The sequence below is a fragment of the Chiloscyllium punctatum genome, chromosome 5 (assembly GCF_047496795.1).
Source record: "Chiloscyllium punctatum isolate Juve2018m chromosome 5, sChiPun1.3, whole genome shotgun sequence".
Lineage (NCBI taxonomy): Eukaryota > Metazoa > Chordata > Chondrichthyes > Orectolobiformes > Hemiscylliidae > Chiloscyllium > Chiloscyllium punctatum.
The window spans coordinates 141,029,185-141,041,345 of NC_092743.1; the positions used below are offsets into that span (position 1 = coordinate 141,029,185).

Genomic DNA, 12,161 nt, shown 5'->3' on the forward strand with positions numbered 1-12,161 from the left:
ATTGACAGATGCTTGTAGCTAAAAACAAATTCCTGTTGCCATCTCTCCAAAAAATTCATACATATTTACGATTTCATAATATTATTAAATATTTAAAGACAGATTAATATTTAACTTTAAGGTATGAATTAGTCTAAGGGTTCAAATGCTGGTTATAAACTCAGCCTTATTTAATGTCAGCTAGGTAAAAACAAGGACTGCAGATGCTGGAAACCACAGTCTAGATTAGAGTCCTGCTCCTCGGATGCCGCCTGACCTGCTGTGCTTTTCCAGCACCACTCTAATCTGGACCCTTATTTAATGTCATGTGAAACTTTGTAATTTACTCCCAGGTATCCATTAGTATCTGCCAAAACTTAAACATGCAATGAAAAGTAGTTGAAACTTACAAGTACAATTTTATACATTTCAAATCAATGTCTAGGTGCTTGAATTTGATAGAGAGAAAAGAGAGTAAAAATACCCGGGCTCTAGAAGAGAGTGAAAAGAATGACGGAGATGGTCCATCAGACCCATCAGACTGCAAGACTGAACTGTTCTGAGCACATTGACACCCAACTGTACCTTGTTAATTCCACCAGTAAAAAGAGCAGGACCTTTTTCACTTGGGAAATGGTTAGGGTTAGGGCTAGGGTCTCAATTCTCAAGACAAAGCTCTACATACTTTTGGTTTGTGATGGCAAAAGGACCTGGAGCAATGACAGATAAATAGAGATAAAATACGATTGAACTGTAATCTGATTAAATGCCAGTGTTGGAAGTCACACCACACTAGGTGATAGTCCAACAAGTTTATTTGAAATCGCAAGCCTTTGGAGCACATGAATGTGCCTAACCTTATTAAAGTTTGTCTGGATCTGTTTTATTTAGGTGGTATTTTGGCTTTATTTTGGCTTTTCAAGTGTTTCAGTAAGAAACATTAGAGCGTGTATGAATACCTGTTTGATGGGCTATTTGTTGTTTGCTTTTTTAGAATATTTGCAGGTCATTGAATTAACTCCACAAAGAGGGTTATCTTGACACTCAAGTTGCTGTTTATTTACTCATGGACAGTCCTTGAGACTGATCCAGTTCCCTCAGAGCTGGCTGTCAGTGTGACACTCCAATTCATTAATGTTTTTAACCTGTTTTTATAATCAACCTGTTCAGAGATGTTATTACACACCTCCGGGACAGGTGGGACTTGAGCCCATACCTCCTAGTCCAGGAGTAGGGACACTACCACTGCACTACAAGAGGGTCCAACACTCCTCTTTATATCTATCAGCCAGTGCTCCCAGATTAGACCAGATTAATAGCCCCAATCAAGGAACTCAGATTCTATAAAGTCCACCTGGCTGACCTCATCACAATCATGACAGGAGAGTTACAATGTCTGATACTGGGCGTGGATGTGCAGCAATGTAGGTTACTTTCCAGTGAGCTATTCATGGAATAAATCCTGATCCCATCTTTGTAAGAAAGAAACTTCAGGATGGATCCTGCACATTCCTGAAGGGTGGGTCTTCAGTGATGTCATCATGTAATGTAAAATAGGGATCCCATCCAACACCTCCCTCCCCACCCTTGAGCTCCTTCCCATTGGAGCAAGAAAAATCTATCAGAATAAGTAATTGACTTACTGGGTATAATTGCTTATTATTAAGTATTACTGAAATAAAAGAGAGAAAAGCTGTTGAAATGTTTTGGCTTTCCGTCACCCACACAGAACAAGAATACAAACATATCAAAGGGAGCAACAATTTATATTGCTTAAGAAACGTGATCCAAAACATTTCAGCGGCTTTTCTCTCTTTTTTTGTTCAATAATAAGGGCGGCACAGTGGCACAATGGTTAGCACTTCTGCCTCACAGCACCAGAGACCCGGGTTCAATTCCTGCCTCAGGCAACTGTCTGTGTGGAGTTTGTATATTCTCCCCGTGTCTGCGTGGGTTTCCTCCGGGTGCTCCGGTTTCCTCCCACAGTCCAAAAAAAAATGTGCAGGTCAGGTGAATTGGCCATGCTAAATTGCCTGTAGTGTTAGGTGAAGGGATAAATGTAGGGGAATGGGTCTGGGTGGGTTGCTCTTCAGAGGGTCGGTGTGGACTTGTTGGGCCGAAGGGCATGTTTCCACACTGTAAGTAATCTAATCTAATACATTCTGTACCGCCAAGCAATTATACCCAATGGGACAATTACTTATTCTGATAGGCTTTTTGTTGGTTAAATGACAAAGAGATTCGAATCACAAGTAATGCCATTTGACCTGGAAGATATAATTGCCTGATGTTACCACATACCCTTTTCTTTGCAATTTTCAGAATCTATACGGACCATACCATATTTTGTGTTGTGATATCAGACAAGTTACTTTCATAGTTAGACCATTGAGCTTAGACATTTGAAATAATTGATACGTGAAACATATATGGGGTACATTCCTAGATTTAAATCTCAAATTATGCCCTCTCATTTAGGCAGTGCATATTAATAATTTCAGGTCCTGGAAACGCCTGTATTCAGATTACACTCAGAGGTCACTGAAAGGCCATTAACGCTTTGACTACAGTCATTACTTCATATATCACTATTATGACCCCCAGAAATAATATTTAATAAAACTACAATTTGGATTGTTTGCAGAAAATATTAATTTTCTGACAAATGGGATATGTCTACACGGCTGAAATGTTGGGAAATGTAAGAGAGAGAACATCGAATCCTGCCTTTAGCTTTGCATTTCCTTGTGTTTGTTCACCTCGGTATAGTATCGGTGATATTTCAGTCATGCTTAATAATTACATTGAAGAGCAGCCTTCAAGAAAACTGATGATTGCTCAGTAACAGATCAGAGATTAAAGTATATGGGACAAGTATAAACAAACAAAAATATTTAAAATACGTAGGAATACTGCATGTGACATGTTTTCACAGTGGCTTAGTGGAACTATTTGGCAATCAATAGACAAGATAGAAAATAAAACTGAATTGGGGAACAGATTGTGTACTACTGTGCGGGAGGCAGATTTGAATTTTCACAGTTAATTTGAATCGCCAGCTTCCTTTAGTGCCTTTTCCAAACCTCAAAGAAATAACATAACATTTCCTGGCATTTACTCAGTTGGGGCTACGTTTCAGAGCAACCTAAACTTTGCAACAAAATATGTAGGTTAATGAATATGTATGAAACAGTTCTAGAATTGCAGGGTCCAGGAATTAAGGGAAGGGGGCAGAAGGATCAGAGGGGATGTGGTGGAAAATGCTTTCACTCAGAGGGGGGTGGAAATCTGGAACTCTCTGCCTCTAAGGGTGGGAGAGGCTGAAGCCTTCATCACATTAAAGAAGTATTTAGATGTGCACTTGTGATGCCAAGGCATATAAAGCTTTGGGCAAGTGGTGGGAAATGGGATTAGAATAGTTAGGGGGCTGTTTTTGACTGACATGGACATGATGGGGCAGAGGACCTTTTTCTGCACAAAAGACCTCTGTGACTCTGATAAATTTATACCTTATGAAAAGATTCATCAGGTAAGGTGTTCCATTTTGGAAAGTCAAATCAAATTAGGAGTTTCGTGATGAATAGTAGGGTCTTAAGGAGTGTAGTGGAACAGAGGGACCTTGGAGTTCAGGTGCACAGTTCTCTGAAAGTGGAGTCCCAGGTAGACAGGGCTGTGAAGAAGGCTTTTGGCACACTGGCCTTCATCAGTCAGGGCATTGAGTATAGAAATTGGGAAGTTATGTTGCAGCTATGCAGGATATTAGTGAGGCTGCACTTGGAGTATTGTGTTCAGTTTTGGTCACCTTGCTATAGGAAGGATGTTATTAAATTAGAAAGAATGCAGAAGAAATTTACAAGAATATTGCCAGGACTCAAGAGACTGTGTTATAGGGAGAAATTGGACAAGCTAGGATCTTTTTCCTTTCAAGTGTAGGAGACTGAGTGGGGATCTTAAAGGAGTGTAAAAGATCATGAGAGACATGGATAGGGTGAATGCACTCAGTCTTTTTCCCAGGGTTGGGGAATCAAGGTCTAGAGGGCATTAGTTTAAGGTTGGAGGGGAAAGAATAAAAGAGAACCTGAGGGGCAACTTTTTTTACACAGAGAGTGGTACGCACATGGAATGAGCTGCCAGCTGAAGTGGTTAAGGCAGGTACATTAACAACATTTAAAAGGCATTTGGACAAATACATGGATAGGAAAGGTTTAGAAGGATATGGGCCAAGTGCAGGGAAATTGGGTTAGTGTGGATGGACATTTTGGTCGGTATAGACCAGTTTGGGTCAAAGGGCCTGTCTCCATGCTGTAGGACTCTGACTCTACGATTCTATTATCAGTTTTATCTCTTATTGTCCACAAGTGACTGTTTAGCAAAGCAAATAATTGATGTTTCACTTCCAAGCAACTCGAAGTGGAAGCAAACAACTGTACCAATATAATTTTGACTTAAAAGTTTTTTTTATGTGATCTAGTTTATATTAATATTTTAAACAATTTTCTCCATTTCTCTTTGAAATTCACATTTTATGACCGTTATGTTGCCTTTGGCACTCCCCTCAGTAGGTCAGGCAGCATGTACTTGTAAACTTTGACAGAATGATTGATGGAAGACACCACAGCCAATGGTTCACCTGAGAGTCACTTACTTGCAATTTCACTTAATAATATCAACCAGAAAATAGGGCAGTGTGTGAAATGATCTACAAATTTGTGCTACAACCCAAGTCAAATTTCACCTTCTTGTAACAATGCATAGAGACTTATTTTGATTTCTGTTTTGCAGGTGTACAAGTATAATCGCTTTGTGGAAAATGGATTGGAGAAGACTGCCTTTTACAAGAGAGGAAGGAAACTTCGGTATTATTTGATGCCTTTTGGTTCTGGATCCAGCATGTGTCCTGGGAGACACTTTGCAGTCAGTGAGATCAAAATGTTTCTCGCAATAATGTTAGCTACATTTGACTTGGAAATCATTGAAGGAGAAAAGCCAGTTGGACTTAATAATGACCGGGCAGGCCTTGGTATCCTGTTGCCAAATTCTGATGTTCAGTTCCGCTACAAATGGCATCAGTGAAGAAAGATACTACATTTCCACTTTCAAACCGAGAAAATGATATGTTGGTCAGTCAGGACTGGCTGAAGGAATGGGGGAAATACTTGCTGACCTTGACTGAATCAAATCTGGGAAATTCTAAACAGCATTGTCTATATTATTCTCTACCTTTGATTTATTGTTAGTGTTCACAGTATAGAAAAAATCCTGTTTATTTCTGAGTGGTGCATAACTTTCAGAACTTTTAACTTGATGTTGAATGTGAGTTGGAGTAGATTTGAGTATCGGCATCAGTCAATGTAAATTTTCATGTAATACAAATATTTTTAAGGAGCTGAACTGGGTGAAGATGGCACTGCAGGGCTCACATGATTTTCCATCCATTCAAAGTTTTTCAGGAACTCCAGCCCTCCGTAAGTAAGGAGGGAAATTGTAAGGTGCAATTAATCCAGGCCACTCTGTTCAGATGCAGTGAGCTTGCAATCTGTGCCTGCCACTTCAGTTTGTGATTGAAATGTGAGGCCACTGCTGTTGAATAGCTGGACATCTGAACAGGGGGAGTCAGAAAGTTGGTAGAAGCTAGCACAGTTATGATGCTTACAGCCAGCCTGCACCTTTTAACCCGAGACGTGCACTTTGACTGCAGAAGGTGCTGGAAGTAATCTTAAAATGCAAGATTAACCGAAGAAAGAAACAATAATGGTACAGTTCTATAAAGAGCAAGCTCTAGGTTTATTTTTGGCAGCAACGGAAGTATGGATGCAAGATGTGGACAGGATACCCTCTGGACATCAACTCAAAAGCAGCGTGAATGAATTAATCTTACGCAAGTGGCTAAGGTAATCAAAAGTAACTTTAAAAGGCCATTTCCCACCAACGATGTCACTAGCCTCGCACACACTACTTCTATACCATATCGCTATCATTCACCATCCAAACATCCTACTGAACACCAAGCCAAACCTCTCATTTGTGATTTCACATCACCTTTTCACTCTTGTATTTATAACTGTCAAATTTCACACCTTGGCTGGAAATGTTGTCTGGTCCAGTCTGCAAGGAACCCAGACCCAAAGTGGTCACTTTCACTCACAAGACCATCATCGAACAGCTGAGAGGCTGCAGGTATCCCTGTGACAGGGGACTGATTTCACTGAGCACCCCCACTGTGGGCAAGGGGGTGACCAGACACTCTATCCTGGATGTTTGTGGAATAATGGAGATTCAGTGAAGTTTTCAGAATAGCAGAAACTGCTAAGTTCATATAGTCCACATCCTGGCTACAGCAAGGGTCATAATCCACAAGTTGGTAGTTACAGTTTTATCCAGTAGGTGTAAAGGCTAAAACAGTCTGTAGAATTGTCAGATATAAATCACAATCTCTTTTAAAAACAAATGAAAGATTTTGAGCTACTGCTGTCGTTGGGTATTTAAATAACTGTTCTAGGAGTTTCTTCATGTTTACCAAAGACCTCTTTATGAATCTGATTTCAACAAGTGACAATTATATCAGCACGGCATTCAAAATTTGCAGTTTATTAAAGGATTAGCTGTCTTTGATGTGGGTTTGTGAATAGAAGTTTGCTTCATAAGAGACTACATACTTGATGATTGTAAATTGTTTTATTACTGTAAGGACTGTATTACAAACTTGGGCCTTTGTTTTATTTTATCTCAGCGTGGTTCCTGAGATGTACTCATGGTGGATAAGACCATAAGAAATAGGAACCCAGAGTAGGCCATTCGGTCCCTCGAGCCTTCTCCCCCATTCAATAGGATCATGGCTGATCTGACATTCATCACGCCCACTTTCCTGCACTTTCCCTCCAACCCTTGATTCCCTGACTGATCAAGAATTGATCCACCTCAGCCTTAAATGTTCACATGGACTCTGTCCCCATACATTGAGGTTCACGTCCATAGCTCCCTGAAACTGGCCACGCAAGTAAATAGGGTGATGAAGAAGCCGTATGCCATGCTTGGCTTTATTGGTTGGGCAATTGAGTACAAGAGTCAGGACATCTGACAGAAATTCTCCTGCACCTCCACACACCTCATCTAATGTGTCTGTTGCCCTTGACGTGGTCTCCTCTACATTGGGGAGACAGGACACCCACTTGTGGTTCGTTTCAGAGAACATCTCCAGGACACACACACTAAACAACCCCACTGCCCTGTGGCTGAACACTTCTACTCCCACTCCCACTCCGCCAAGGACATGCAAGTCCTGGGCCTCCTCCACCACAAAATTCCAGCTACCTGACGCCTGGAGGAAGAACACCTCATCATCCACTTTGGGACCCTCCAACTACATGGGATCAATGTGGATTTCACCAGTTTCCTCATCTCCCCTCCCCCCACTTTATCCCAGATCCAACCCTCCAACTCGGCACTGCCCTCTTGAACAGTCCTACCTGTCCATCTTCCTTCCCACCTATCGGCTCCACCCTCAAAACTGACCTATCACCTTCTTCCCCACCTGCATTTACCTATCGCCTTGTCAGCTACCTTGCCCCCAGCACCCCTTTCCATTTATCTCTAAGCCCCTTTACTCCTACCTCTCACATTTCTGATGAAGGGCTTCTGCCTGAAACGTCGATTCTCCTGCTCCTCAGATGCTGCCTGACTGACTGTGCTTTTCCAGTGCCATACTTTTTGACTCTGACTCTCCAGCATTTGCAGTCCTCACTTTCTCCCTGCAAGAGTCAGGATGTCATGTTGCAGCTTTTTAAGGCTTTGGTTAGGCCATGGGGCTTACAGTATTATATTCAGTTCTGGTCGCCAAGAAGGATGGGGAGGCTTTGGAGAGGGTGCAGACAAGGTTTACCAGGATGCTACCTGGATGAGAGGGTATAAGCGATAAGGAGAGGCTGGACAAACTAAGGTTGTTTTCACTGGAGTGGTGGAGGCTGAGGAGAGACATGACAGAAATCTATAAAATTATGAGCTGCATAGATAGGGTTGATGGTCAGAATCTTTTTCCCAGAGTTGAAATGTCTAAAACTGGGGGTCATGCATTTAAAGTGAGAGGGGGATGATTTGCAGAGGGGGAAAGTTCAAAGGAGATGTGAGGGACAAGATGTTTACACAGAGTGTGGTAGGAGTGTGGACCGCATTGCCAGGGATGGTGGTGGAGCTAGTTACGATAAGAGTGTTTAAGAGGCTTTTAGATAAGCACATGAATATGCATGGAATGGAGGGATGTGAACCAAGGGCAGGCGAAGGGATTAATTTAGTTTGGCGTCATGTTTGGCTCAACACTGTGGGCTGAAGGGCCTGTTCCTGTGTTGTACTGTTCTATGTTCTACCTCTCTTGTGGCAAGGAGTTCCAACCATTCTCAACCCTCTGAACGCAGAAACTGCAAATCATCTCAGTCTGAAATGGATGTCCTTTTATTCTGAGACTGTGCCCTCTGGTCCTAGACTCTGCCATGAGCAGAGAACCAAGCTTGGCCTGTTAACCAGCTTGCCTCAATACTCTGCCATTCTCATGTGTGCCTCCGCTCTGCTTCCCAAGTGCTGGACCCAAGCCTGGCCAGCGGCACCCCTCCCCCTTGAGTATTAGATCGGACACAGCTGTCTCAGGAGTGAAACTCTACTCCACTGTACTTCACTGACTGTTAAGGAGAATTATTCTGTGAGCATGCCTCTTAGAGTTCTTCTCCTTCACCACCTCGTCCCTCTTACAGCAACTGAATATCCTCTGTGTCACCTCTGCTTCATCTCCTGGTCATGCTGTAGGCCAAGGGGAATAGAAACGGCAGTAACAAAGATTGGGAGCAGGAGTGTGAGCAGAACCTTTGGAGTGAGAACCAAACTCTTTACCATGCACCATTCCACTCTGTGTAAACTTCAACTTTAAGTAATAGTACAAACAATTAAGGCTGTGCTAACTCTACCCTAGTCAATCAAAATACATCATCAACGAAACTGAATCGAGTCAATGAACCCTTTAAGTATCTCTGGTGGAGGAGGAGAGGGAGTTACATCTTGCTGCTAAATGCACATGCAACTTTGTGAGATTAACACAGGGAATAAGATGGTGGTTTTAAGGTACAAAATGGTACTGCTAGAGTCAAATCAGAATTTCATACTGACTAATGTATAATCTCATCACTGTCGTTGTCAATACAATTCCATACCACATGTGCTGACAGCCTCCTAAAACATCACGGTCCTATTATAGACAAAATCTTAGTTTAGTATTGAAAATACAGGCACAATGCAAACAAATTTTGTGATCACAGAATACAAAAATAACAACATTCTGTTAAACAATTATGCAACACTCGTTAGGTCTCAGCCAGTCTCATAATACAGTTCTGGTCCCTACTCTTCAGGAAGGATGTCCAGTCATCAAAGAGGATTCAGACTGAGGATTGGGGTTAAATGGGCAGTTGATTCAAAAATCAGTACAGGTTTTTTTTCGTTCATGGGATGCAGGTTTTTGGGCATTTGCTGCCCATCCGTAATTGTCCAGAGGGCAGTTAAGAGGCAGCCATATTGCTCTGGATTCTCAAGGACAATTGGGCAGTGTGGTGGCTCAGTGGTTAGCACTGCTGCCTCACAGCACCAGGGACTCGGGTTTAAATCCAACCTCAGGTGACTGTGTGGAGTTTGCACATTCTCCCTGTGTCTGGGTTTCCTCCCACAGCCCAAGGATGTGCAGTAGACTGGCTATGCTAAATTGTCCATAGTGTCCAGGAATATGCAGGCTAGGTAGATTATCCAAGGGGAATGGGGTTCAGTCTGGGTGGGATGCTCTTTCGAGGTTCAGTGTGTACTTGACGGATTGAATGGCCTGCTTCCGCACTGTAGGGATTCTATGACATTGATGAACCAGATAGGTTTTTATGATAATTGACTGCAGTTTCACAGGTGGAATTTAGCAAGCTTTTAATTCCAAGTTTTATCCAATTAAAATTTCACCATCTTCCATGTTGGGATTTGAACCCATGTCCCCAGAACATTCACCTGCTGTTCTGCATTATTAATCCAGTGACATCACCATTACAGCACCATGTTACCCTCACCTCCACAACTAATATTGATCAAAATACCACCACTTGTGTTGTAACATTTATTAATGCTATGATTAAAATATCCTTAATTATTAACTTTGGTCTGACTCTGGTAAATATATTTTGTCATGATAAAATTTTGAAATACATTAGCTTGTATTTTGTAAATTATAATCCCTGTCAAAAGATGTCGTAAATAAGCTGCAGGAAAAGTCTTTCCTGCTATAATCCATTAATTCTCTCATTGTTTTCAAATGTCCTGTATTTTACCGTATTCTAATATTATAAGAAAATAAAACTTGTGTTTTATTCAGTCTCATATTGTCTCAGAAGCAATTGTCCTACTCATGCTTGTTTGAGATTATATGCATCATAAAAATATCCATTTTATATGGAAGATTTGCTTTAATTATATTATATTTTAGACTAATGATAAATTTTAATATAAAAGAAAACCTGCATATACAACAGAAGGGACTGTAATTGTTATCTAAAATGGCTCTTGACAGTTATAATCCCCTCATGAATACAACTGTATATTTCATTCTCTGTGTATGAGTAAATGCATATATAATGGGCTGAGTCATGCAGTGGATCCTTTTTAAGTTTTACTCTGTTAAGGTAACAATGCCACCTGTAAAACAAAGGGTAAAACTCATTATTAAGGTGGTGTAAGAAACTTCTAGCTGGATTTAATTCCATGACCAATATAAAATGAAGTTGGGCAATGAAAGTAAATATCTGTACCTTCTGTGGCAAGACATCATTTGTGATAGTTGGTGTTTATTAAAAGTATGTGTAACATTTAATCTTTAATAAACAGCATGCATTTTACTCCATGTCCAACAATTCATCATTGGTATACAGAGGATACACTGTTCTATTATTGCAAAATTCACATTCCTAACATTGTAGGTAGTGTCTACATTTTACATCTAGAAGTGTGCCTACAAAGTAACTCTACAATAATGCAACTTTAACAAAGGGTCCATCCATTATGATCTTAGAGTCGTAGAGGTCTACAGTACAGAAACAGCACTGTCAGCCCATCAAGTCTGTGCTGGTCAAAAACAAGCCTAATCTCATTCTCCAGGATGAAAACTGAAAGAACTGTGGATACTGTAAATCAGAAACAAAACCAGAAATTGCTGGAAAAGCTCAGCAGTTCTGGCAGCATCTGTGAAGGGAAATCAGAGTTAATGTTTTGCGTCTGGTGACTTTTCCTCAGAGCAGTTCTGAGTAAGGGTCACTGGATCTAAAACATTAATTGTGATTTCTCTTCACAGATGCTGCCAAACCTGCTGAGCTTTTCCAGCAATTTCTGGTTTTGTTTCCCATTTTCTAGAACTTGGCCCTTAGCCTTGTGTGCCCAGCATTGTAAGTGCACATCTGAGTACTTCTTCAGAACTATCTGAGCAGGTCTGGCAGCATCTGTGGGGAGAAGGCAGAGTTAACATTTCAAATCCAGTCACCCTTCTTTGAAACTATGCAGATTTTTGACCAATCATCCCATCTATGTCCATCTACAAACTCCCTATATCTTTTTCACACCATACCTTCCTACCTTTGCGTCATCTGGGAATTTAGCCCTCATCGGAGTTATTGATATAAATTGTAAACTTGTCAAGGGTGTAGTACAGACCTCCGTTTGTCACATCCTACCCATCAGAAACTGACTTATTTATGCCCACTTTTTTTAAAATGAACCAGCCAACCTTTTGTCCATGACTGTATATAACTCTCTACACCAACATTCCCTGTCAGTGTGGCAGAAGCTTCCGGAAGTGAACAACATTCATTGACACGTCAATTGACATGTGCAGTGCTTCTTGCAACTCAGAGGGAGTGCTACGCAAACTTTTCATTTCCACAATAATGTTTGAATTGGAAGTTTATCCTTTGCCTCTGTACATCCAAGTGCAGTATGTCTACAGACTCATGTTTGTCCACAGCACATTATTCCTTTGCAGTACTTTTGTAAGACGATGAAAAGTGATTTTCCTTTCAGAATAATTCAAAATGCCGATTGAGCTTTTCAAAGTGCCCAGCTATGCCCTCCCTAGTGACCAATTGGGAATCTTTTCCCATGACTGACTTAAAGCTAACTAG

The 12,161-nt window shown here is 41.1% G+C and overlaps 1 protein-coding gene across 5 annotated transcripts in view; it reads left to right on the plus strand.

Annotated features, from left to right (window-relative positions):
* Nucleotides 1-10,891, plus strand: part of cyp7b1 (cytochrome P450, family 7, subfamily B, polypeptide 1) — a 209,269-nt gene extending 198,378 nt beyond the window's left edge. For all 5 annotated transcript variants that reach the window (XM_072571534.1, XM_072571536.1, XM_072571535.1 and 2 more), the window contains one exon: nucleotides 4,762-10,891. In XM_072571534.1, coding sequence (XP_072427635.1) covers nucleotides 4,762-5,052 — 291 coding nt within the window. In that variant the 3' untranslated portion in view covers nucleotides 5,053-10,891. The remainder of the gene's footprint in view (nucleotides 1-4,761) is intronic.
* Nucleotides 10,892-12,161: the final 1,270 nt, after the last annotated feature.